The sequence below is a fragment of the Gracilinanus agilis genome, chromosome 4, assembly GCF_016433145.1.
Source record: "Gracilinanus agilis isolate LMUSP501 chromosome 4, AgileGrace, whole genome shotgun sequence".
Lineage (NCBI taxonomy): Eukaryota > Metazoa > Chordata > Mammalia > Didelphimorphia > Didelphidae > Gracilinanus > Gracilinanus agilis.
The window spans coordinates 194499246-194527048 of record NC_058133.1 but is presented as its reverse complement, the minus strand read 5'-3'; the positions used below and the strand labels follow the sequence as shown (position 1 = coordinate 194527048).

Below are 27803 nucleotides of genomic sequence, written 5' to 3'. Positions count from 1 at the left end.
TGTCAGGACTGGAAGGGACCTCAGGCCCTCTGGTTCATTTCCCTCATTTCTCTTTTTTATATTGGAGGAGGCTGAGGCCCAGGAAAAGGACTCAGTAATTTGTCCCATGGCATACATCCAGTTAGTGAAAGAGTTGGACCTTGGGACCAGAGTTTCCTATGTCTAAATTCCCATCATTCGTTCTGTTGTATCATCACTGACTCCTTCAGTCTTAGTTTCTAGCCAGGGATGGGTTTTTCTGAGAGGCAACCTCCTGCAGGGAGCCTTCTTGGCAACTAGGAGGCAGCTTCCAAATTCCTTGTCCCCGTTCAAAGAATATGACCTGAGAAGAGGAAGTAAGACCTATAACTAGCTGATCATTTATAAGTTGGTCTTGGGCTCTATTCAGTTACCTTTTGGCTATTTGCATCAATGAATGGGGTGAAAGCAATGCCAAACAACTGAACATTAATAATAATAAAGATATCTGACTTTGGAATGCATTACATGAGTTCTCTTCCTCCTGGAAAATTTTCCTTCCTCATTCTGTTTGGCCTAGTCTGATAATAAAACAAATTATAAATAAAAAAAACAAGGTAGACTTTTAGTGAACACATAGTTGAAGAAAACAAGGGGATCATAGGTCTAGGTCTAGAGCTAGAAGAGACACCAGATATAATCTAGTTCAACATCTCCATTTCATTTTAAAGAGGCAACTCAGGGACATTCTGGGTAGTGGGCTTTCAAAAATGCTCTGCAGAAAAGAGAGCTCTAATGTGGGGTGAGCTATGTCTCTTGTTACCAGAGAAGCTTCTGCAGGATACCAGAACAGAGTCTTAAGAGGCTGGGAGTTAATTAAATTCAGTAAACATTTATTAATTAACTTATTAATCTACTTCATGCAAGGCACTGGGGTAGCAATAGGGAAACAGATCAAAAACCAAAACTTCCTTACATACTTAAGATATTTGGGTTCAGGTTTTTGCCGTAGAGTGATCTTAGAGAAGATACTTCTTTCTTTGGACTTCAGGTTTTTTGGGGGTTTGTTTTTTAATACGGGCAGAATCTACTTAGTCCATCTAGAGCTAAGTGACTAGTCCCCTCCAGAAAGATCTGGTTGTTTATACCCTAGCAATGACTCTTTCTCTGCCTCCCTCCAAACTGGAACTCCATGTGTATTTCTGAACTCTGGAGGAGGGAAGAGGGGAAGTTCATTTTTACACATGGCAGCAGTTCACATCTGTCACTTCAAGGACCCCCGCCTCCGCTACAGGAGGGAAGCTGCAATTACTCCGTAGTGGGTGAGCATGCCAGGCACACAGGCATAGGAGGGGTGGCGCCAGGCTGCTGCTGGGTGGCATATCAGTAGGGAGGGTCAAGCAAAAACAAGGAGTCTTTGGCAGGCTTCCTGGGATAGGGATGGGGGCCCAGCAGTGCCCACTTTGGTTAGGACTCATGCCAGACCCCCCAGTTTAGGATAAAATTGGGAGGCCAGGTGGCCTCAGTGACAGGGATGAGATTTCGCCAAGTGTTAGCTTGGAGTGGCAGGAAGGCTGGGTTTTCCCAGAGCTGCCCTGTAATATCTCCCCTCTATAAGCAAATCCCCAAACAGCTGAGGGGGATATATGAATTTTGGCTAAAGTCCCAGCTTTAGTGCTCCACCTTGTCCTCCCCTTTCAAACTCTAATGCACATTCTCACCCTTGAGACAAATAGGAAACTTTTATGGGGCTGATTTATAGCCATAGATTCTCTAGTCAATGTCGGGGTCTTAGGAGTGGGGAGAGGGGTTCCCTGGGAAAGGCCTCTAGACTGAGATACTAACAGAGACCCTCAGACAGACCCAGTAAAGTGAGAGACAGTAAAACTTTCTCTCTCTTATACACACAGTTTCAAGGGGAGGGAAATTCTAAACCTCCTCCTGATAGAAATCTTAATTCCCTTTTCTTTTGTCTAATTCACAAAGGAGGCAGCTGTAGCTCTTTTCTTCCCCCAGCACCAAATACCTGAGGGGGAGGGAAGGAAGGAGAGGGAGAGAGGGGGAGAGAAAGGGAGAAAGAGAGAGAGAGAGATCAGGATCACTGATGGCAGATGGGGGTGAGAGTGATGCAGGTAAGGGTGGCAATGGGAAGGTTATATCTACCTTTAAGGGACAACCATGAGATCAGAGTCACATTTGTGTCTTCTAGGACCCTCCCTTCCCCAAATAGCACAGGTGCTCACCTATTCCCAGCTCATTCAATTGGTTTAGGGATGAGGGAAGAGGGTTATATTGGACACTGGAGAACCTGGCATAGATGATTGTCAGTAACTAGAGAGTGTATGGCCTTGGTGAAGGGAATGGATGAAATCAGACCTTATTGAGGGCCAAGATAATATATATTTTCTCTTCAGAGATGGGTGGGGAGTAGCTTAACAGTTATGGAATGTCAGCTGGAAGTCTTTTAGTCTTTTTTTTAACATCTGAGTAAACTGAGGCCCAGAAAGGTTAAGTAACTTAAGGTCACACAGGCAGTAAACATCAGAGGGAAGATTGGAATTCAGGTCCTTTGATTTCACTGTGGTTTCATTCTGTAGGCTAGGGTTCTCAAGCTCTTTGTAAAATCCCTGTTCTCAAGCCAGGGCACATTTTTGGCAACAGCTATTCTTGGCGGCCAGTCAAGAAGAGAGAAATGGGACTGGCTATCCCCATCTCAGCCTGCCTGACTCTGATGGGGAGGATGAAGTTGGAGGGATGGGGTAGGTAGGCTACATGTGCTTCTCAAAGTGCCTGGGGACTGGGGACAAGCCTACTGAGGGTAGAGTTTAGTAAAGGAAGTCTCTAGCCTTCTGCCGCCATGCCTTCCCTCTGCTGCTAAGAGGACCAGGGGAAGCAGCTTAGGCAATTTGTTCTTTTTTCTGAGTCTGTCTCTGTGTCTCGACTCTGTGTCTCCATCACTTTAGAAATCCAACCTGTTCTATTTTGGAAATCAACCAATCTATTTTGGTTGGTTTGTTTTTCCAGTGTCTAAACTGGTTCCTCCAAAGTGGCACCTTCGGTGTCTGGAGCACCTAGGGCCACCCCCATTGGGGCTGGGAACCACAGAGTTGGCTCATTGCTCTGCCTGAGTGTTTTCCAGAAATGACCACCTTACTGGCTCTACCCTGAGGCTTGGCAGGAGAGGGATAGTCCTACCTCCTCCTTATTATCTCCTCTATCTCACTCAGGTAAGGATGGACTGAAGGATGGCATCTAAGTTCTCCTTCTCTTAGCTCTGTCTCATCCCTACTCCATTTTCTCTTCCCTCCCTCATTCCTTCCTTCTTTCCTTCCTTCCCTCCCTCCCTTCCCCCCTTCCTTTCTCTCTTTTCTTTTCTGCTTTTAATTTTCCCATTTACATGTAATAATAATTTTCAACATAAGTTTTCCAAAATAATAAGATCTAAATTGTCTCTCTCCCTCCCTTCCCCCTTCCAGAGGTGGTAAGTAACTTTATCTGGGTTTTGCACATATTGTCATGCAAAACATACTTCCATATTGGTCATTTTTATAAGAGAATACTAATATAAAACCAAAACCCCAAAATAAAAATTCAGATAAACTAAAGTGAAAAATAGAATGCTTTCATCTGCATTCCTACTCCAGTAATTCTTTTTCTGGATGTGGGTAGCATTTCTTTGTCATTCTTTTCTTTCTTTTTTAAAAATAAAGGGCAGCTGGGTAGCTCAGTGGAGTGAGAGTCAGGCCTAGAGACAGGAGGTCCTAGGTTCAAACCCGGCCTCAGCCACTTCCCAGCTGTGTGACCCTGGGCAAGTCACTTGACCCCCATTGCCCACCCTTATCAATCTTCCACCTATGAGACAATACACCGAAGTACAAGGGTTTAAAAAAAAATAAAATAAAAAATGACATCTTTTGTCATCCAGATATCTCCTACTATCTCTTTCCTTTCCTGCTCCCAGAGAGCCATTTATTACAGCAAATAATAATATAACATTTTTAAACCTTTACCTTCTGTCTTAGAACCAATGCTAAGTGTCAGTTTCAAGGCAGAAGAGTGTTAAGGGCTAGGCAGTTGGGGTTAAGTGACTGTCACTCAGCTAGAAAGTGTCTGAAGTCAGAGATTTGAACTCAGGACTTATCTTCTCCAGACCAGGCTTTCTACCCACTGAACCACCTAGTTGTACCAACAAATAATATTTTTAAGGAACAAGAAGAAAAAATAATAGGAAAACTGATCATCAAAAAGCCTTCTTTGAAAATATGTATAATGTTCCATATCCACAGACCTTTCATCTTGCAGAGAAATAGGGTGAGGGTGTCTTCTCAATATATCATCTTTGAAGCTATGCTTCGCTCTTTATAATTTTACAACATTCATTTTTGATTGGTTTGTAGTTCTTTTTTCATTTAATTGTTGAAGTCATTGTGTACATTGTTTTCCTGGCTGTGTACTCTTGTATCCTCTTCTACTTTCAATTGAGCTTAGACTGTGGAATAGCAGGGTAAGGTTTGAGGATGGCAGGGTGGGGATTTTCCTTTTTAGACATGCAAATAATCACCCTCTAATCCCTAGTTCTTTGTGGTTGACTGAAATGTCCAGTTCTGTGTTGTCCCTGGAGACCAGGTCTGTGTATTTGTGGGAGGATGGGTGTCCTTTACAGGCTGCCTTCTTAATTCCCAATCTGAGGCAGGTGTCACCTTCTCTTTCAATCCTTGTAGAAGAGGAGAATCAGGGATCTCTTTAGACAAGGTCTACCTGGTAAGGTCTATGTAGACTTGGGTTCAAATCTCACCTGAGAGGCCAAAGCACAAATCAACTGTTTGCAACTTGTTTACCAAAGTACCAATGTTATTTCTTTCCAGGGCTTAGCACAGGGGCTGGTATGTAGTAGGCACTTAAATATTTATCAAATTGAATTGAATTCTACCTCCTTAAAAGCAGAGCCTGGGATGGGGTTGGGAATAGGACATTAAGAGCCACAAGAATATTCTTCCTCCCCTAACTTCTATGTCTGTCTTTCTGTAATGATCCTGGGGCACTAACTGGGAACATCCATCTCTCCTTCTCTCTTCCTCTCTCCCTCTTTCCTTCTCTCCCTCTCCCCCTCTCCTCTCCATCGCTCTCTCTATCTCTCTTCCTCTTACCCTCCCTCACCTTCTGCCTTAGAACTGATACCAAGTATTGGTTCCACAGCAGAAGAGCATAAGGACTAGGTAATTAGGGTTAAGTGATTTGCTCAGGGTCACACAACTATGGAGTGTCTGAGGCCATATTTGAACCCAAGACCTTCTCTTTCCAGGCCTGGCTCTTTAACCACCTAATCACCTACCTGTTCCACCCTCATGTCTCTTGACACCTTTCCCCAACACCCAGGGATCTATGGTCTTATGGGAAAAAATACCCTCTCATGCTAGTTGGAAAAATACTGGAATGGTGAGTGTCAAGGGAGTCTGCATTTGTGAATGGGGTGCTTTGCCCAGAGCCCTGTTTATTATCCTCTTCCTGGCTCTCCCTGGCCTACCATTCCAAGTTTGAAAGTGAATCACTCCTCTGCACAGCTGTGTTCGGACTGGGGGTGGGAAGGAAGGCTGAGAACTAGCTGATGTCACCATAGTGGACATTACCCTGAAATAAAGGGCCTGAACCTTATAAGGGCAGGGAGAATAAGCCGGATGGGCCAGAGTTGGGAGGAGGCTGAGGTTTCACAGGGTTCTCTTTCATTGATGAGTTGTACCTAAGCCCCAGGTTAATTAAGGCAGCAGTCCTTCCATCAAAGAGGGAATCTAATTGCTGATTCTTCATGGTTGTCTGAAATGCCCAGTTCTGTGTTGTCCAACTGAGTTGGTATGATATATAGGAGGTGGTAGAATTGTGAGAAGAGGAGATGGGAAAATCCAGGCTTTCATTGGAGAATGGTGAACCTGGGGTCATGGATGATGAGTGAGAAGAAATTTCAGAGGTCATCTAATTCAATCCTTCCTTTTATAAGTAAAAAAACAAGGGCTGAGAGAATCTCAGGGTCATAATATGTAGATCTATAAGCCTGGAAGAGACTTATCTACAAACACATTTCCTCAAAGATCAGAAAATGGAGGGCAGAAGGATTTCAACTCAAGTCCTTTTGTCTCCAAATCCAGCACCCTTTCCATCCCATAGTTTGGATTTTACTGTTAGGCAATTGGTAACCATTAAAGGTTTTTTGAGTAGGTGGGGAATGGGATCAGAGTTTTGCTTAGAGGGAGATTAATGAAGGGACTTCTGGAATAATTCTTGGATCAGATCTCTAGCATTAGCTGTCGTTCAGTCACTTCAGTTGTCTCCTACTCTTGGTGAACCCCATTTGGGGTTTTCTAGGCAGAGATACTAGAGTAGTTTGCTATTTCCTTCTCCAGGTGATTTTTACTGATGAGGAAACTGAGGAAAATAGAGTTAAATGACTTGTCCAGGGTCACACAGGTAGGAAATATCCAAGGATATATTTGAACTGATACTTCCAACTCAAGGCCTGGCTCTCTCTATCCATTGAACCACCTAGCTACCCCACTGCTTCTCATTCTTAAGCTGATTGAAAAGAGAAAAAATTGAATAGTCCAGAGGTCCTGAGCCAGAGGCTGGAAAGGTTCCAAGACCAGCTGGGAAGGGTATTTGTACTTGTTGTGTAAGCAGAGGAGTGGCATTATTAAATAGGAGTAAGGATGTTTTTTTATCTAATAATGGGCAAGGACGTCTTTGCTAGGCAGCACAGTGGATAGAGCACTAGACTTAAAATCAGAAAGCCTTGTCATCTAAATGCTAGGGATAATGTCAGGATTGAATAATATTTGTAAAGTATTTTGTAAACTTTAAGACACTATATAAATGCTAGGTATTTTTATTAGTATTCATATTATTATTATTAGGACAGCTAGGTGGCAAAGTGTATAGAGTGTTGGGCTTGAAGTCAGGGAGACTCGTGAACTTCCTGAGTTCAAATTCAGTCTCAGACACTTAATAGGTGTGTTACCCTGGGCAAGTCACTTAATCCTGTTTGCCTCAGTTTCCCCATCTGTAAAATGAGCTAGAGAAGGAAATGGCAGACCACTCCAGAATGTTTGCCCAAAAAAAGCCCTCAGACATAATGAAACAACACAATGACAACAAAAAGCACGTCTTCGGAATTCTTAGCTTCTTAGTAAAGAGAGGCAGAGGAGGCTGTGTGGGAGAGAGAAGACTGGGTTTGGAATTAGGTTTGAATCTGGTGTCTAGGGACAAATCACCTGACCTTCTATGGGCCTGTTTCCTCATCTGTGAAATCCAATTCAGCAAACATTTATTAGTGCCTATGATTACTGTGTAAGATGCTGGATAGACCAAGCCAGAACGCTTAGTTAGTCACTGTGCTCTCTGATTCGTGGGATGTCCTGAGGAAAGTGTTTTTGTGTGTTTGTGTCGTAATGGTATTTTCACAGGCCCCTGATCCAAGCTCTGAAAGCCTTAGGCCTGCCAAGAATTGGGGGCCAAGTGACAGGTGGTGGGTGGTGGGGGAATAGGGGGAACCGGAATCATCTGGCTCAGCTTCTGCTGAAGTACATTCCACCCTAACTGCTACCCTTCCTCTCCTGTGTCTGGGAACCACCCATATCTCATCCTGGAAATTCTCAGGAGGCTCCATCATGTGGTCCATGTCCTGGGCTGACCTTCTTTCCAGGGTCAGGTCCACCCTCTATGGAAGAAATTCAGGCTGAAGTGGGGGGAGAGAGATCCTCATGGGGAGGGAACAGCTGGACAGAGAATCTCAGGGATTACTTGGTTCCCAATCTATGTGGGAGAAAGGAGAAAAGAGCTTTAGAGGTCCTAACTTTTTTTCCTAATAATAATAATAATAACAACTACAACTCTTCAGTTGTTTTCCATTGTGTCTGGGCTGGCCACCTGGGCAGGCTCCCTTCCTGCCGGGAGCCTGGGATGGATGTCCCTGCAGGGGAGAACCTGGGAATTCTCTTCTCCTTCCCACAATCCCTGGAGATGCTCTCCTTGAGGAAGCAGGATCTCCAACTTATTTACAGGTATGGAAACAGAGGCAAATAGGGTTAAGTGATTTGCCAGGGTCACACAGCTAGGAAATGTCTGAGGCCAGATTTGAATTTGAGGAGATAAATCTTTCTGACTTCACAACCAGCACTCTATACACTTTGTCACCTAGCTGCTCTGATAATAACAATATTAGTACTAATAGAAATACCTAGCATTTATATAGTGTCATAAAATTTACAAAATACTTTGCAAATGCTATCTATTTGATCCTGACACTATCCCTGGGAGTTAGCTGTTATTATCATCCTATTTTTTAGACAGTGAAAATGAGGCAGACAGAAGTTAAGAAAGTACCCAAGGCAGAATTCAAATTCACATCTTTGTGACTTCAAGAGTAATAATCTTTTCACTTATCCACCTTAAATTCATTCTATCCCATTTCACTATATTCCTAGGGACTTTTCAAATCATGGTCTCTCAGTTGCATCTGCATCTAGATATTCTTTCTCTATCTTTAGCCTTTCTTATTTTAATACTATCCAAATTTCTGCTACCAAATATATTTTTTAAATAAACCTTTACTTTCTGTGTTTAGAATAGATACTAGGCAATTGGAGTTAAGTGATTTACTCAGGGTCATACAACTAAGAAGTATTTGAAGTCAGATTTGAACCCCAAACCTCCTGACACTTGGGCCTGACACTCAATCCACTGAGCCACTTAGCTGCCCCTCTGCTACCAAGTCTTCTCAGAGTGCTGTCTTTAAATGCATAAAGTAAAATATACAAAATGCTAAATTTCAGTTAGAGATTATAAAAATGTAATTTCTCCCCCTTTCCAAGTTATAGAGACTTTCATCTATCCACAGGCCCTAGGTTAAGAAACATTCCCCTCCTTCTTAAAGTTTAAGTAAAGTATTTAAAATGCCATTTACATTTTTAAGTTCAAATACCTTCTGTCTTAGAATCAGTTCTGGGTATTGGAAGTGTCAGAAGCTCAGATTTGTGTGTCTTTCAATCCTTTGTTGCCCCCTAAATAAAATGTTTTTCCCCCCCAATTACATGTAAAAACAATTTTTACCATTAATTTTCTTTTTTCCTCCCAACATTTTGAGTTCAAAGTTCTCTTCTTCCTCTCTAAGATGGTAAGCAACTTGCTACTGGTTATACACATGCTATCGTGTGATACCTATATTCATAAAGAACACCCAGTAAAGTGTTGTCTGTTCTGTTCATCCTCTGCCCAGTACCCCACCTCTCCCTCCCTTTTCCCATCCCCTTGACTCTTTCTGGAGGTAAGCTCCAAGGGGTTGGCATTGACAGCCAGAAGCTGGTGAATGCTGTCCTACTCTGTATGCCTCCTCTATTCTAGGTGCTTCTTGTCTCTTGGTACAACCCTTGCTGCAGCTGTGGACACTTAACAGCTCTCACCCAGGGAGACTGGGGGGGGTGGGGAGTGGTGGGCCTTCCAGGGGGGCCTGGAAGAAACCTTCAAGGATCAATCAGGTCCCTTTCTTGTCTTCAGATCAGTCCCAAGTGTTTGGGATAGTAGAACATGCTCTTTAGGTCCTGTGACTCAGATGGTTTAAAGTTCTGCCTGGCCCCCATTTCATCCCACCAAGGACCCCTATTTGGAGTCTCTTCTGTTCCGCCCCCATCACAGCTCACTTTCTCTGCTTTCTCCTCCAGGTGCGTTATAAGGAAGAATTTGAAAAGAACAAGGGGAAGGGCTTCAGTGTGGTGGCTGATACACCTGAGCTTCAGAGGATTAAGAAGACCCAAGACCAAATCAGTAATGTAGGTTTTCCCTCAACTCTTCCTTTCTTCCCTTCCTCTCCCTCTGCACCCCACCCTCTCTTCTCCTCTTCCCATCCCAGGCCAAGCAATATGAATAAAACTGATTATCTTCTACCTGCCTCCTCCTCTCCAGCCAGGCAGGCCTGGGGCCTTTCATTCTCTAGCATGCAAGAGAAAAGCCAAGGCCCAGGTGTTTCCTGGGGCCCTCTTACCAACTTGGATCCCTGATCTACCTCGTCATCTTTTCTCCCCTCTAGTGGAGAGAGCATGAGTGTTTGTGTGTTTGGCTGCTGCTCTTTGGGCCCCCCAAACTCTGAGACCTTCCTCTTTTTCCAAGAGCCAGACTTTGGATGTTTACTGTCTCTATTTTTCTACAAGGTTGCATGATAGTGTAATTGGGATAGAAATGGGCATCTTGATTAGAAGGTTCAACTTGCAGTTGGTGGTGGGGTGAAGGAGATAAGACTGTCTGGCTGTCGATCTCTAGTTTGCTAAGGAAGCAGCAGCTGTGGAGGCCATCATTTCCTCCCTCATGCTGGGTTCTTATTTCCTTCCTGTGTGAAGACCCTGGCCAGCACACCCTTACCTCCACTCCTGACACCCAACCTTCCTCTTCCTCCTGTCTTGGCGCCCTCCAGTACATAGACATTCAACTGCCCCAAGTCCTTCCTGTTTAAAGGGGGCAAAAAAGGAGCAGCTTCTAAGAGGAAGTACTGCACTTATCTCTCTCTGAGCGCTGATATACTCTTCTGTCCCCAGTACCTCTGAGCAGGCAGTGCAGGGCTTGGATATCTTCTCTGGGCTACAGATTGGACTGCGGTTTCATGCTGTCCATTCTCTTGCATTTGTGGTTAGTGAAGGAAACAGGCTTGGGGTTTCCTGTAGAAAGACACAGAGATAGAGAGTTTTAGACAGAGATAGAGAAACAGACACCCACACATAGACCCAAAGAGTCAGAGACACACAGAAACAGAGAGACAAAGTGAGACACACAGAGTTAGAGGCAGAGATCAAGAGACAAAGAAATAGTGAGACATACACACAAAGAAACAGAGACAGAAAGATACAGAGACCTAATGAGACAGTCACAAGATAGACCCACAGAGGCAGAGAGTGAGATTCGTACACACAGGCTGAGAGTTAGAAACAGAGAAACTGAGACACAGACAGAGACAGGATGAAGCAGAGACAGAGTGAGGCACACCGAGACACAGAGAGAGAGGCAGATGGGGAGCATAGAGGGAGACATACCCAGGACACAGAGTTAGAGATAAAGATGCACAGAGAAACAGAAAGAGAGACACAAAGAAGAGAGTGAGGCCCACAGAGACAGAGACACACACACACACAGAGAAACAGAGCCACAGAGACAGACACAGAGATAGAATGAGATGGAGAGAGAGTGAGACACACACAGAAACACAGAGTTAGAGACAAAGACACAGGAGGACAGAGACAGAAAGATACATGGAGACAGAGACACACAGACAGACAGACAGAGAAACACACACAGGTGGAGTAAGAGACAGAGAGACAGATTCAGAGAAACAAAGAGACAGAAAGACACAGGTGGAGACAGAAAGAGAAAGAATGCATTCATGCTTGTATGAAAGGGGATTTGGAACCAACTTGGTGGGGACTTCAGTAAGAGGACAGGTTATGTTTTGGTGTTCTGCCAGCATCAACACTTCTTTAATAACTAATGATAACAGATAATATTTAGTGCTTACTATGGACCAAGCATTGTGCTAAGCACTTTACAATTATTATCGCATTGAATCCTCACAAGAACAATCATGGCAGGTAGGTGCTATTATTTTCCCCATGGTCATTTGGCTAATAAGTGTCTGATGCCAAATTTGAACTCGGGCTTTCTGCCTTCGAGCCCTGTTCTCTGTCTACTGCACCATCTGGCTCCCTCACTTCTACATTTCATCATCCCTACATTTCCAAAGCATTCAGATATTTCCCCAGGCCACACTGCCACCCCCATCCTCAAGGGTCTGTAGCTAGTGGGGCAGAGAGCAGTGCTTTGGCATCATGGAGTGTGCCTGACTAATTCTGAAAAGTCAGCCTCCCTACATTTTTTTCTGCTTGACCTCAGAACAATTCAGGGGAGATGGTCCTCCTTCCCAAGGGATTGATAAGGGAGATCAAAGCACAAGGAGGTTCTTTGCCTTTCTCAAAGCCATCCAGGGAGGTAGTGGTGGTGCCCAGACTGAAGTTCATTTCCTGTCCCCAGCCCATTTGAGTAGTCTGCCTGCAGGGCTGGGTACCTGAGCCTATTAAGATCCATAGGGCTGCACCCCTGCTTTCCAGGGTCTTCTATCCTTAGATCACCCTGATATAGGAATAGTTAGAAAGGATTGAAACCTAATTGGACCAATACTAATTAATCTTTCAACCTACCAGAGCAGAGATGGGATCAGCACTACTAGGTAGGAGGATGGTTAGGACATGGACAGGCTTAAATTATTTTCTTCTGCTGTGTTCCTGAGGGCTTATCATCCCAGCACTCTAATATCCTTCATCACATGCACGCACACTCTATACATCCTACTGTTGATTTATAGCCTTCTACTAGCCTTGGCAACAGGGACTGGAGCTGAAATTTTCCTTTTGGCAATTTCCATGTAAGGAAACTCCCTTTGCCAGTGTAGGTGGAAATCATCTCTGTATAGTCTTAGTGAGGTCCCTAGCATACAAGTGACTTATCCAGGGTCACACAGCTAGTCTCTTTTTTTCTTTTTTTTTAAATTAATTTAAAAACATTTTAAAATATTTTTCCATGGTTACGTGATTCATTTTCTCTCCCTCCCCCGCTTTCCTCCCCACTCCCAGAGCTGACAAGCAATTCATTTTTATTATAGAGTAATCTTTTAAGACCAGAACCCCAAATCCTATACCCATATAACCAAGGGATAAATCATATGGTTTTCTTCTGCATTTCTACCCCCACAGTTCTTTCTCTTGATGTGGATAGTATTCTTTCTTATAAATCCTTCAGGAGTCACCTGGATTATTGCATTGCTACTAGTAGCAAAGTTGATTACATTTGATTGTTCCACAGTGTTTCAGCTACTGTGTACAGTGTTCTGGTTCTGCTCATTTCACTCTGCATCAGTTCATGGAGGTCTTTCCAGTTCATATAGAAAAGCAAGCAGTTCCTCATTCCTTATAGCATAATAGTATTCCATCACCATCATACCACAATTTGTTTAGCCATTTCCCAATTGAGGGACACTCTTCCCCGCCTTCCCCCATTTTCCAATTTTTTTGCACCACACACAGTTTCTGTAAGAGACATTACTGAAACTTGGGTCTTCCTGACTTTGAGGTTGACTACACTATACCATGATAAATCTCTGCTTTACCAGTAGTAAAATAGCCTTTTTATCTGGTTCTGGACCCTAAATTGATCTTTTCTAGAACCTCTATCATAGGGAAAGGGAGAAGGGGAAAGCTAGGGATCTAATCTGTCCCCAGCTTTTATGTAGATTTCCTTTTTTTTTAAATAGTCCTTACCTTTCATCTTAGAATCAATACTGAGTACTGGTTCTAAAGGAAAAGAACTTGTAAGGGCTAGGCAACTGGGGTTAAGTGACTTGCTCAGAGTCACCCATCTAGGATATGTCTGAGGTCAGATTTGAATACAGAACATCCTGTCTCCAGGCCTGGTTCTTTATTCACTGAGCCTTGGGGCCCTCTACTCTTGACTTTGATGCTATTACTATATTGAGCTGGGAGTCTTATAGACTCCCAATGGGAAGAAAGGCTAGAAAAGTATGAGCAACTGGGAGACCCAATAGGAAGAAAGACTAGAAAAGTATGAGCAACTGGTTTAGGAACTGTGCTTGAATTCGAACTGTAATTGAGCCCTTGTTCTTTTATTTGTTACCTATATAACCTTGCCCCAAGTCTCTCCACTTCCCTGGGCCTCAGTTCCCCCCTTTGCAAAATGTAACGGTTAGATTAGTTTTATCTCAGTGGTCCTCACTACCTCTAAATCTTCTCACCCACTTCCTCTTGGCTTTTTTTTCCACATGGTTGCCTTCCTAAATAATAGAAGTGTTAATGTTTAAGGAGAACCTACCTGGGAGCTGGAGCTTTGGAATCTAGGTATCAGAGCTAACTATGGCAGAGACATTCACACCCGGAGAGATAAAAATCAGTTGCAACTCCCATTGCCAATTGCTGATTGTCTTTCCTGGGAGATGTTGACCATTAACCAGACCTGTTAAGTAGTATTAACTCTTTGGATGTTTTTTTTTTTTTTTTTCCTGGGAGATATTGACATTAACTGGACGGTTAAGAGATGAGTATGTTACTTAGCTGGGCTGTGAGGAAGTTAGAAGGCTGAGTTTCTATAAAAACCTATTCAACTAAATGAGGATCTGCCCTTGATTTGGAGAACTTCCTTCAGCAAGGGCTATACAAGGATCTCTTTTATTCCTTCATGGGCACACCTTGGTTTTTTAACCTAAAATAGCATTACCAGCTTGATCTACCCACCTTATTCCTTTGACCTGGTTTTCCTATGACTTTTTTTTTTTTTAACTAAAAAAAGAATCAGAATTTCAGAACTAAAAGAGACCTTCGAGGTCACTTAATCATAGACTCTTCCAAGTTGGGAGGGACTTTCCAGGATGGGTTGGATTAGTATGAGCAAGACCTAAACCATTCTGGAAAAATCCCTATAGAGAGGAATATCCATGACCTGTGGCCATCTAGGAAGATAACCTGTTCTTTACCTCCCAAGGTAGTAGACCATTCTGATTTGGGATAACTCTGAAAGGCATTTTTTTCTTTTCTTTCTTTTCTTTCTTTTTTTTTTTAAAGAGAGGACAGTAGGCCTAAATCTGATTATCTTCCACTTCCTCTTACTGTTCCTAGTTTTACCCTCTGGGTCCACCCAGTACAAAGCTAATTCCTCTTCTGAATGGCAGTCTTCCAAATTTCTAGAAGACAACAATCAGGGCCTTCTAAGCCATCATTTTAGAGGTGAGAGAACTGAGGTCCACAGATGACAATTAACTTGCTCCATGTTATGAAGTTGACACCATGACAAAATCAGGATTCTTACCTGGGTCTTCATCCTCTCAGGCCACAGGTCTTTTCTTTATATCTTACTACTTCTTAAAGAGATATGCCCTGAAAAGATTGGGATTTACCATTTATAAGAATGTGTGCTAGATTTTGAAGGCAATCCTAAAAGAAGCCCTAAAAGACCCAAATTGGTAGGGCCATTTGGTTGTTTAGATCTTATCAGCTCATTCCTATGGTCATAGGATCAGTAATTGAGAGCTGGAAGGAACCTATGAGGCAATGGGGTCCCATTTCCCCATTTTTTTTTTAATCCTTACCTTCTGCCTTAGAATCAATACTGTGTATTGTCTTATAGGTGGAAGAGTAGTAATAGGGTTAGGCAATGAGGGTTAAGTGACTTGCCCAGGGTCACACAGCTGGGAAGTGTCCGAGGTCAGATTTGAACCCAGGACCTCCCATCTCTAGGCCTGGCTCTCCATCCACTGAGCTACCCACTGCCCTCCTTAGTATCAATTCTAAGACAGAAGAGTGGCAAAGGTTAGGCAATTGGGATTAAGACTTGCCCAGGGTCACATAGCTAAGAAGTGTCTGAGGCCTGATTAGAACCCAAGACCTCCTGACTCCAGGCTGGGTGCTTTAGCCACTCTGCTACCCTTAATACAGTTTATTTTTTAAACCTATACCTTTCATTTCAGAATCAATATTGAGTATTGGTTCCAAGGCAGAAGAGTAGTAAGGGCTAGGCAATGGGGGAGTTAAATGACTTGCCCAGGGTCACATAGCTAAGGAGTATCTGAAGCTACATTTGAACACAGGACCTCCCATCTCTAGTCCTGGACTTCAATCCACTGAACCACCTGGCTACCCCCTTAATTCACTTTTAAACTATCAGTAGTTTAAAATTTGTAGAATACCTTATTGTTATTGTTATTGTGGTTTTTATTATTATCTTCCATAGAATGTACTTTATCTTCCATGGAATGTACTAATATTGATTTCATTCTTTATATAATGTTTAGTACTTTTCAAAGAATATCTCTGAGATGGGCTTAGGGTAGGGAATAATAATAACACTTGATATTTGTCATCTAAATTAGGACGAGACTGGACTTAATAGCCTAAAAGGTCCTTCCTGGCTCTTCCTCTGCAGTCCTATGACTTTTTCATCTTTTTTTTTTAATAACTCTTACCTTCCATCTTATTTTTTTAATCACTTATATATAATAACAAATTTCTACATAAGTTTTCTGAAGTTAGATCTTCGGAATACTAAGTATTAATTCCAAGGCAGAAGAGTGTTAAGGTCTAGGCAATTGGGGTTAAGTGACTTACCCAGGGTCACACAGCTAGGAAGTGTCTGAGACCAGATTTGAACCCAGGATTTCCCATCTCTAAGCCTGTCTTTCTCTCCACTGAACCACCTGGCTGCCCCAATTTGATTGCCTTAAAGGCTTGCAAAGTATTTTATCTGCATCTTCTCCCTTGGCTGAAATAGGCTTCAAGTCCAGCTCTTCTTAACCCCGTCCCTTTCTGATGATTCTTCTAACCTGCTCTCTGTTCCCCTTCTTCCTCCCCACAGACGTGCATACACCTGCCAGCTGTGCTTGCATGTGAAGTGAGTCATTTCCACTGACTGGGAAGATTGTTTCCATGCATGGAGTCAGTCACACCTGGCTTTGGACATTCACATGGACAGTCCTCCATAGGGATGGCGAGCTCCCAGCCTACTTGTGGGGGGGTCAGAGCTTAGAGCTGTTCTCCTGGGAGGGACGCCGGGGTTAGTGGGGCAGTAAGTGAGCAGGGAGGTGCAATTACAGATTGCTCACCTGCAGATTTGAACCAGTGAGTGACTCTCATCTCCCAAACATCTCCCTATCTCTTCATCAACCTCAGAAATCATGTACTAGTCCTGTTCAATGAGAATATTTTGTTCTCACCCCCCACTCCCCACCCCCTAAGTTGTCCTCTCCTGGAAAGCCCCTCCCCCAGTTTAGGCACTTGTGGGGGAAGGAGAGAGATGGTATAAGGTCATTCAATCATTTCTTTCTCCACCAGTCCTACTCCCTGGAGATGGGATCCTCCCTAAGGCTAGGGACACTTTGTGTCTGGATCCTTTCACAAACCCTTCTAGACTCCCCACCACAACACCAGGTTCTCCTCTTCCCTCCTTCCTCCATCCCAGGATCCTCTCAGCTCTTCTCCCCTGGGATAGGGCCTCTATTCATCATTGGAAAATAAATACCACAGGCCTCCCTATCCCCCAGGACAGAAACCGGAAGGGCAGACAGGGGGCCAAGTCTGGGGAAAGGTGAGTGGAGGTAGAGGCCCTGTTGTCACCAAGATCTTAGCAGGGGAAGGAGGGAGAACAGGACAAGGTATCGCTTTCGTTTGTCTCCTCCTTTCCCTTCCCTCCTCCTTCCTGGTCCATTGTATTGGAAGCAAAGGAGGGGAAGATAATGTTTATGGAAGCAGTCATGGACTGATCCCCCAGATACTCTGTCCAGAAGGCTTCTGGACAATAGTGTGTCTACACCTGCCCCCTCCCCCTACCCCCACCCCGCAGCTTGGTCCAGAGCCAGAGAGTTCTGTTTGCTCCAGAGGCTGGCCGGAGCGAATCTGGCTTCTTGCTAATTTATTGTTATCCTCAGTCAAAGGACATAGCAAAGCATTTATCAGATAATCGTAGATCTGTGCCTCCTGCTCACTCTCAAGCAAGCTTGTTGCTAAATTAGAGGAGAAAAGATCTCTAAGGTCCCTTTTCTGCGTTGAATCTCATGATTCTCCAGGAGAAGGAGGAGGTACTGCTGTCATTCTGGGTCTTAGTTCCTCCTGTCCCCAGGGAGCTCCCTGGCTTGGTGACCAAGCACCCCCCTCCACCACTCTCTACTCCATTCCAGGCTCTATCACTGCACCTCCCCCCCCGCTCCCTGCCAGTATGTCTTAGCCCTGACTCTGGTCAATAACTATTATTTAGCCAGTACACAGAGAGATCCAGTTGTTATCCGATTGGCTGCAGCTTTATTAACTCTAGCCTAGCTATTAATTTTTAAGCCCTGGCTGGCTAGACTTTAACTCTTTTCCTTCCTCTGTAGGCTGCGGTAGGAGAAATAGAAAGGGGAAAAAAGCCTGGATGGGCAGCTGTGCCAGTAGCCAGGCACACCCCTGCTCCTGGGGCCTAACCATTGTCCAGGTGCTCTTCACTGCCTCTACCCCCATCTCAAATAGTAACAAATTTCTCTCAAATTCCCCCAGGTATCAAATCCAGTTCTTCTGGGTAAGGGGAGGGGATCTCCTCTTTTTCTATCCTGCCCCTTACAGATAAAAAAAACAAAAATCCTCTCACACCATTTTTGCCCAGTCCTGTGGGCAGCCAGAAGGGGAAGAGATAAGACCAGCCCTATTCCCTGCTCACCCTGCACCTTTTAAAGAATCTTAATTTTTAAATATTAAAAATATCTTTTGTTTTTACATCACCTTCTTCTCTGAATACATCCCTTCCTCCTTGCCTAGCTAGCCTTCTCCTGAAACATATTAAAAAAGGAAGAAGAAAAAAACCCAGTTAAGCAAAACCAACACATCAGTCATGTCTGACAGTCAGTGCTATATTCCATATCCATAGTTCCCCTTGTACTTTTTCCTATTGAGAGATAAAGTGTTTACTGAGGCCTTACCAAATGCTGGGCCTTATGCTAACTTAGACACAGACATGTTCTGTCTATGTTTTTCTCTTCTATTCCTTCTACATCTGAAGTCCGCCATCTCTCCATTGAGAAGAAGCCAATGTATTTCATTCATCCTCCATCCTCTGGAGTCAAGATTGGTCTCTGCACTGGTTGAACTCTGATGGCTTTTATTCTCCACTTTGGTCATTGTATATATTATTCTTTTGCATCTCCTTTCTTTGTTCTGCTCCAGTACTGCCCTCTCCTCTCCCTCTGATTTGGTCTCCTGTTGGGTTTAAAAAGCATCTTAGCCAGTGATAATGAACGAATTAGAACTTGTACACTGAGGGGTCAGCTGGGACTCTGCAGAGCAGGAAAGATCTGTGCTGTGGTCCAGGGTGAGGATGTGGGTGTCTAGGTAGCTGATTGGCTGGAGAGATGGGTAGAAGAAAGGTCTGAGGTCCACATATTATCCAAACCAGTGTGCCAGGGTTGATTATGTGGGGGCTTCTTTGCTCAGAGTCTCTTCCTTCTGTATCTATGCTCTTTGCGTGACTGGACTGATCCTGAGTAGAGGTCAGAGATAGGATCAAACATCACAACTTCCATGCCTTCCTTCATAGTCCTTTAGGGAGGCACATTGGGGAAAAGGTTGACCTGGATTGTTCAAATGCATTTTCTTTGGATTAAAGATTTGCTTTATGCAAAGATTTGCTTATGCAAAGAGTACTTCAAGATAATTCCCCTTGTAGGTCTCAGTTTCCTCGACATGTTGCTGAGTGTAAGGGATGATACAAGTAAGATCAGTTAATCATCCAGTCATTTGGTGTTTGTTAAACCCCTACTATGTGCTAGGGCAGCTAGGTAGGTAGAACTTGGTATCAGGAGGACTCATCAAATCTGGCCTCAGACAGTTGCTAATTGTGTGACCCTGGGCAAGTCACTTAACTTTTAGATCTTGTTCCTTTTCTATCTTAGAATTGATACTAAGACAGAAGCTAAGGGTTTAAAAAAATAAATTCAAACAAACATTTAAGGGCTTATATGCTTGGAACCTAGACTGCAGTGACAAAAAAGAAACCATTTCTGCCCTAACGAAGCTTATATTTCATCATGCCTACTCTGAGTGCCATGCCTTTGTATTGGCTGTCCCTGATGCCAAGAATGCACTCCTTCCATACCTCTACCCCATAGTATTCTTTGAAAAATGTAGCACAAGCAACACTTTCTACCTTATTTTTTAAAATCTGGCCTCAGACATTTCCTAGCTGAACAACCCTGGACAAGTTACTTAACCCCAATTGCCTACCCCTTGCCACTCCTCTGCCTTGGAACTAATATTTAGTATTGATTCTAAGGCAATAGAAAAAATAGAAATAGACTGTCTCCTATTGCCTGCCCTGCAGGGTTTTTCTAGGGAAAAGCTTTCTAATCCTAAAGGTACTGTGGAAATTTATTGTCACTGTGTTACTGAGGAGGAGAGGTTAAAGGACGCAGATTATTATCTTTGTTTATTATAAAGCAAATCATGTGGATTATAATGAGTCAGGTGCTGAATTTGCCAGGTGACTTTTCCTCAAAGATCTGGTCCTAATCTAGAGTGCCCTGACACTTCATAAGAACTCCTAAGAATGGCTAAAGAGTTCATTCTTCTTCATGGGTCAGATTAATATCATCTCCCAGGGAAGACAATTAGCAAATGTCGGCAAAGTTGCTAGTGATTGTTATCTCCCAAGGTGTGAATGTCTCTGTCATAGTTAGCTTTGATACCTGGGCTCTGGCTCCCTCCCTCCCCATAGGGATCTCGTCCCTGGGCAGGCTCTGCTCCCAAGGGGGTGCTCAGCTTGTATTAGGGGTGGACATGAAGATATCTAGAGCAGTATGGGGTCAGGAGCTGGGTACAGAGCTGCAAGCTTAGACTGAGAACCGCATGGCAGTGGTTAATGCTTCTCTCAAAGTTGTTTTTTATTGTGTAAATAGCTGGTGTCCGGGGAAGGTGGGATGTGTGGTGGCTTCTCCCTCAGGTTGTGCTTACTCTGACATCTGGGCCATGATACCGGGGCTCTTCCATTCCCTTAGATGTGATTCCCAGACCACATTGCTGGGATGTTCATGTATGGCAAGAGAGTGGTGCCCCTGCCTCAGGGCAACTCAAATAATAGTAATAGGACAGTAGAAAATAGATTTAGAAATGGAAAGGACCCACAATTGTCTGAGTCAAGAGTATCTTGGCTTGGTTTTGTCTTGCCTCTTCCCAACCCTGATCTCTCTTACAAGGAAGAAGCAACTTGTAATAGGAGAGTCTGAACTAGAGAACTTCCAGGCAGTGAGAAAGACTAAAATTGTCTTCTCAGGATAAAGGGAGAAACCCAGAATAAATTCTCATCTGTTTTGAGTATGTGCTAACCTCCTGAACCTCAGAGTTTATTTGGGTTGTTAAAAACAGTTGCTAAACCTTCTTATTTACTCCTTTACCCCCTACCAAGTGCACAAAGAGCTGGGGTGGGGGTGGGGCTGGCCAGTTGTTCCTTTTTCCTCAACAAAAGCTATTCCACCTGTCTGTGTTGGCAGAGACTCCCCCCTAGATTCCTGTGGTGAGTTGTGGGGACCCCTTCCTCCAGACATAGAGTAATTGAATGTTATCGTGGGAAGGCATCTTTGAGATCATGTTGGGAGTTAAAAACCACGGGGGAACAGAACTGATAGCTAGAAGAGTGGTTGGGAGATAGAGAAGCAATCATTGGTACTCCTCTTCCCCAGTCACCCCTGCCACAGCCAGTATATAAAATAAGTCTAAAAAATAAATACACTATAATACAACTGACCAGGGACGATTGACTAGTGAGCAGCAGGGCCAGGATTAGAATCTAGTAATAAGTGGCACAGTGGATAAGAGTACTAAACCCTGAGTCAGGAAGACTCATCTTTCCAAGTTTAAATCTTGAATATAGATACTTCTCATCTTCAAGTTCAAATCTTTTCTCAGATACTTAATAGCTGTGTGACCCTGGCAAGTCACTTAACCCTGTTTGCCTCAGTTTCCTCATCTGTCAAATGAACCAGAGAAGGAAATTGCAAACCATTTCAGTATCTTTACAAAGAAAACTCCAAATGGGGTCACTATGACTCGGACACTACTGAAATATCTCTAAGCTCCTGTGGAGTAGGGTCACTCTCTAGCCCCTCCCAAGTAGCTACTTGGCTTGGGGCATTTTTAATTAGATCATTCCGTTAATCAGTAAGCATTTATTCAATCCTTGCTATGTTTAAGGCACTGTCCTAAGTACTAGACATACAAACCAGAAGCAGGTCAGTTCCTACTCTTGAGAAATTCTAATGGGGGAGGCAATATATTTATAAAGCATAACATTCGAGATAAAGACAGCAGATGGAAGGTGGCTTTAGAGGGAAGGCTGTAGCTGCTAGGGGAACTAGGAGAGACTTCCTGGGGGAGTTGTCCCTTAAGTTGAGCCTTGAATTTTAAGAGGCACAGGTTAAGAGGGAGAGTATTTTAGGCAAAGGGGGTGGGAGATGATTGTGAGAGAAGCAGCTAGGAGGCCAGTCTGGCTGGTCTGTATAGTTCCTAGAGGGGAGTAATGTGTTTAAAGGACCATAAGATAGGGAGGACCCATGTTATTAAGAGCTTTAAATACCAAGGAGAAGAGTTTATATTTGATCCTAGAGGTAACAGGAAGTCTTTGGAGTTGACTGAAAAGAAGAGTGACAGGGTAAGACCTATGCTTCAGGAAACTGTGGAAGATCGTGGTGGGGAGAGACTCCATACAGGGAGATATCGGGGAGAAGGCTTCTGGAATGGTCCAGTCATGAGGCAAGAAGGGCCTGAATTAGGGAGATGTTGAGGCAAAGGAGTCGAGTATGACAAGGAGGAACAATTGGATGTATGGGATGAATGAGAGAGATACTGAGACAGAGAGAATCAGGGGTTGAGGTGACAATGTAGTTGCGAGTCTGGGTCACTGGAAGGGTGGTAGTGTCCTGGACTGGAACAGGGAAGTTTGGGGTGGGGTATGGGTTTGGGGGTAGGGAGAGGAGAGTGAGTTCAGATTACCCTTCTTCTCCTCTCTTTCTTGCTTCCACATCCTCCATTCGAGCCCTCACATGTAACAGAGAAAAGGAGTTAAGCAAACCTAACGAAACCAGAGTGGGCAACATTCCTCCTCAGCCCCATCACAATGGAGGTATTTTTCATTTTCTGTTCACCAGGGCAGAGATTCTCCCTCTTGCTTCCTTCAGAATCAGTTCATACAAGTCTTCCCAGGCTTCTCTGAAATGATTCCTTTCATCATTTCTTCATCAGGGCTCAATATTGTTCCATTACATTCATGTACCATCATTTATTCAGCTGTTCCCCAGTTGATGACTGCCCCCTTAGTTTCCAGTTTTTTGCCACTAACAAAAAAATCTAGCAATTTCTGTCATCCCCACCCAAATTATATTTTCACCTGTCTTGAGATGATTGAATTGTAATTTTGTAGATCATATTATCCGAAGTTAAGACTTGTCTGCTCTGCTTCTGTGCATTCTAAAAATGTTTCACTGATGCTCCTCCCCTTCCCCCCAATACTATCCTTTCTCACCTCTCCCCTTCCCCAAAAGCAGGGCTTGACCATTGGGTCCTGTCTTAAGCCCATTGTCTTAATCTTCTGGTGCCACCTGCTGGACAAGAGTAAGGCAGCAGCAGAATCTACCCTTATCTGACCCTGGTATTTTGAAATAGCCCTGAATTCCCAGGGGAGTGATGGATGCTGCTGTGGATGGTTTTAGCAGAAGCCAGGAGAGGCAGTGGGAACTCCTTTAGGTTTCAATGGGCCAGAATCAAACATACTCTGAAATTTTTTAGTATCATAGGCCTGTCATGGAGCAGAAAGGGTTGGACTGGGAAGATCTAGCCTCACTTATCCTCCTATATACTGCTCTAGGGAAAATGAACCCTTCATTGATTCACCCCATCCTCACTTGTATTTAATTGTGGTATTTATTTTGTTTACCTTTGTCCATGTCCAATCTCCCCTGCTAGACTTTCATTGCTCCAGGTCTGGTGTACTCCCTTAGCATGTAGGAAAGTGCCTTGTCCTTGGTAGATATTTTAAAATAAATATTCATCTACCTCTAGACATGATGGACCAAAATATTGGTTGCCCATTTTGTGTTCGTAAAGAATTAGAGACAAATCAGAAGCCTTGGGGGAGTGACTGAAGTACCTTCATTATGTGATTGTAACAATTTGTGTATCAAGATTTCATCATTTGATGAATATTAAGAAGTCAGAAATGTGGGGAGATTAGTTTAGAATAAAGAGAACAGTATAACTGAGAGATCTACCTTAATATCAGGGACCTGAAGATCTCTGAAAGGAAACCAAAGTGATTAATTATAAAAGCATTTGTGGTACCAACATGCAGGTAATGAAACAGATCTGTCTTTTGGCAGAGAGTTGGGGGACAATAGGGGCAGACTGTTGTGTACATGATCAGATGAAGTCAGATATCAATTATTTTTGATTGATTGTATTTGTTACCAGAAAGAGTGAAAAATAAAAAGAGGAAGAAAGAATGGATGAATAAATGAGTCCTTTAACTTCCTAGGACCAGGGTGACACCCTTTCCACTACTGATTGGAAATCCTTGTTTGGCTAGGGAAAGAGTTTAGGGACTCTTTATTTTCTTTCTTTCCCTCCTGAACCCCTAGGAAAAAGGGTATACAGGGTCAATTATACTACATACTCTAGGCCCTTTGGGTAGTGTCTCATTGCTCTCTTCTCACCTCTGTTGAATTGTCAGGGAAGTGAGGGAGGCAAAGCCCAACCTTATCTTATCTGTTGACCCTCCTCCCCATCTCTCCTACCTTTGTCTCATTTTTCCTTCTCCCTCCAGATAAAGTACCATGAAGAATTTGAGAAGAGCCGGATGGGTCCCAGTGGGGGTGAGGGCTCTGACCCTGAACGCCGAAATTCCCAAGATAGCAGTAACTACCGTCGACCCCAGGAACAGCAGCAGCTGCCACATCACATCCCAGCCAGTGCCCCTGGTAGGAACGGTTGAGGAGAAGGGACTTTTGAAGACCTGAAGGTCCAGAGAGGTCTTATCTAGGAGCTTGGAAGAATTTAGCTAAGATCTACTGAGGCAGTCCTATGAGTCACTTAATGCACTGTGATGGGTATATACAGTCTTACCGTGTGGCTGTTATTTTCACCTTCTGATTCAGTGGAATCCTTTTGAGCAGGGATGTCCTGGGTATCTGTTTACTGTAAGCAGCGAATCTATCCCTCTACCCCAAACCTCCACAGGTGCATGGTTCCAATTATACCCTATAAGAGTAATGGGGTTCCTTTTAGACACTGAGTACTCAAACTGCAACCCTCATGCTGCATGTGAGCCGCCCCCCATCTTACCCCAGACAGGGGAGGGAGGAAGCATCCCCATTGGGCTGCTGGGCAGAGGGGCAGGTGATGGGATAAATGTCCTTTAGCACATATGGAAAGGGAAGGGAGAATTCCCTCCAGCATGTATGCCAGTGGTTCCCAAACTTTTTTGGCCTACCACCCCCTTTCCAGAAAAAATATTACTTAGCCCCCTGGAAATTATTATTATTATTATTATTTTTTTAATTTTAAAAGCAATTAATAGGAAAGATAAATGCACCTGTGGCCATCACCGCTTTCCTGGATTGCTGCAGCACCCACCAGGGGTCCATAGTGCCCACTTTGGGAATCACTGATGTATTCCATAGGTTCACCAACATGGTCCTATAGGATGGGTCCAATATTGGGCCAATGAGAGAAATCTCAAGGCAGTTAGTAGCATTCCCATCCTAAGAGAGCCCCTTCTGCTTCAGGTCCTACATTTAGGAGTTCCCAAACATGGAAACAAGCACAGATGAAAGAATTCTGGCTCTGCTGTTTCCCTTTGAATAGAGGGCAGATGGTCAATAGTGTGAGAAGGCTTCCTGAAGGAGGGGAGTTGAGAATTTAGAAGAGAAGGGACAAGGCTGAGCAGAAAGCTGAGGGTATCCCAGGTGGGGGAAGTGAAGACCCTCATCGAGTCCCTGGGATAGCATAAGGGATGGAGTGCTCAGAATAAGGTTTTGGGGGTGTGTGTGATGAGTAGGGTAATGGTTAGGACTGGTCCTTCAGTGTTCATGGCCTTGAGTTAGGATGGTTTCTCTCAGTTTACCAGCAGCCTCAGCAACACCAGCAGCAGCAGCAGCAGCAGCAGCAGCCATCACAGTCCTATGGCTACAAGGAGCCAGCTGCCCAGGTCTCAATACAACGCAATGCCCCAGGAGCAGGAGGGGTAAGTACAGTAACTCCCAGAACCACAGCATTGAGCCTTAAAGCCAGCTGAACATCAACCTGGGATTTTTTTTAGACTGGCCGCGTCATTATCACCATCCCTTCCATGGGTGCAGAAGGAATGGCGAGCATTTTTTAAAAATTTTTATTTTGAATATTTTCCCCTAGTTACATGGTTCATGTTCTTTCCCTCTTCCCCAAACCCCGCCTAGCCCCCCCCCCCCCTTAGCTGATGCACAATTCCACTGGGTTTTACATGTATCAAGACCCAATTCCATATTATTGGTAGTTGGACTAGAGTTATCGTTTAGTGTCTACATCCCCAATAATATCCCCATCAGCCCATGTGTTCAAGCAGTTGTTTTTCTTCTGTGTTTCTCCTCCCACAGTTCTTCCTCTGAATGTGGCTAGTTTTCTTTCTCATAAGTCCCTCAGCCTTGCTCTGGATCCTTGCATTGCTGCTAGTAGAGAAGTCCATTATGTTCAATTGTACCACAGTGTATCAGTCTCTGTGTACAATGTTCTCCTGGATCTACAGTGAGCATTTATTAAACACCAGGCACTGGGGATACAAAGATAGAAAGTGAACTCTCAAGGAGTTTAGCATGCTATCATGGGGAAAGGTTTAGGAGACAGGAGAGTTGGGTAGGAGCCCCACTTGAGTCTGACACAGGGAGCAGTGATCATGGGATCATTTCCTCATCTATACAAGAGGGGATGGTAATACCTGATCATACCTGCCATACCTGTCTCCTAGGATGAGGTTGATTTCAATAAATGCGTGTCGTAACCTGAAAGCACTGTAGGGGAAGGGAGAAGTTAATTATTAACTGCACTATTGTGATTCAGATGAATCTTCCCTCCAAAGTCCTACCTAAGGCCTTCCTATGTTAGATTTTATTAGACTAAATGACTTATGGTATCAGTCATTTCAATCATGTCTGACTCTGTGACTCTATTTGAGATTTTCCTGGCAAAGATACTAGAGTGGTTTGCTATTTCCATCTCCAGCATATTTTACATAAGGGGAAACTGAGGCAAATGGGATTACTTAAATGACTTGCCCAGGGTCACACGGCTAAGAGATGTCTGAGGCTAGATTTGAACTCATGAAGATGAGTCTTACTGATTCCAAGCCCAGTGTTCTATGCACTGTGTTACTTAGCTGTCTTCCCTAGTACTAAAAATATTATTCCCTATCCCACTGACTTATCCCCGCTTCTTTTGTCCAAATTGGGGCCAAGAGGATTGCAGTAGATAGGGTGGAGGTAAGAGATGGGTTGGGAGAAGAAAAACCTAACCCTTTTGGCTAATACATCTGTGTCTGTCCCTTTCTCTTTCCTCTTCCTCCTCCTCTTCCTCCTCCTCTTCCTTCTCTTCTTTCTCTTTCCCCTCCAGAAGCGGTACCGTGCTGTGTATGACTACAGTGCAGCCGATGAAGATGAGGTATCATTCCAGGATGGTGACACCATTGTGAACGTGCAGCAGATTGATGATGGCTGGATGTATGGCACTGTGGAACGTACGGGTGACACGGGCATGCTGCCAGCTAACTATGTGGAGATCATCTGAGCCTGCCCTGCGCCTTTCCAGCGCCCATCTCGCCTGCCCACCTCATCTTCCATGCATTCCTCCATTGCGCTCCTGTTCGACGTGAATCTTTTCCCCATCAATAGTTTCTGTTTTTTAGAATCTGAGACAGGTTGTTTTTTTTTTTTTTTCCTCAGTTTCTTTGGCCAATTTAAGCTTTGTTACCTCTTGCTGAGCCCTCCCTCCTCCTATTCTAGGCCCACTCTCCCATAGGGATTTATCCTTCTCTCCTTTCCCATGTTTTCTCTGTGGGTTTTAGCAAATGGGAAATCTTATGTGGGAGGGTCATAGAGAACCAGGGACAAGACTCCATGTGCCCTCTTGGAACTATCTGCTCCTGGTTTCTCTCCCTCCTTTCTTTTCCTTTTCTGTATTTGACCTGTCCTCACCATCCTTTCTCCAAAGCAAAATAAACATTCCAGG

General features: G+C 43.9%; 1 protein-coding gene across 1 annotated transcript in view; it reads left to right on the top strand.

The window, feature by feature from the left end:
- Positions 1–27471, top strand: part of LASP1 (LIM and SH3 protein 1) — a 61766-nt gene extending 34295 nt beyond the window's left edge. The window contains exons 4-7 of the mRNA XM_044671648.1: positions 9663–9770; positions 24373–24526; positions 25667–25791; positions 27189–27471. Coding sequence (XP_044527583.1) covers positions 9663–9770; positions 24373–24526; positions 25667–25791; positions 27189–27362 — 561 coding nt within the window. The 3' untranslated portion in view covers positions 27363–27471. The remainder of the gene's footprint in view (positions 1–9662; positions 9771–24372; positions 24527–25666; positions 25792–27188) is intronic.
- The last annotated feature ends 332 nt before the right edge of the window (positions 27472–27803 follow it).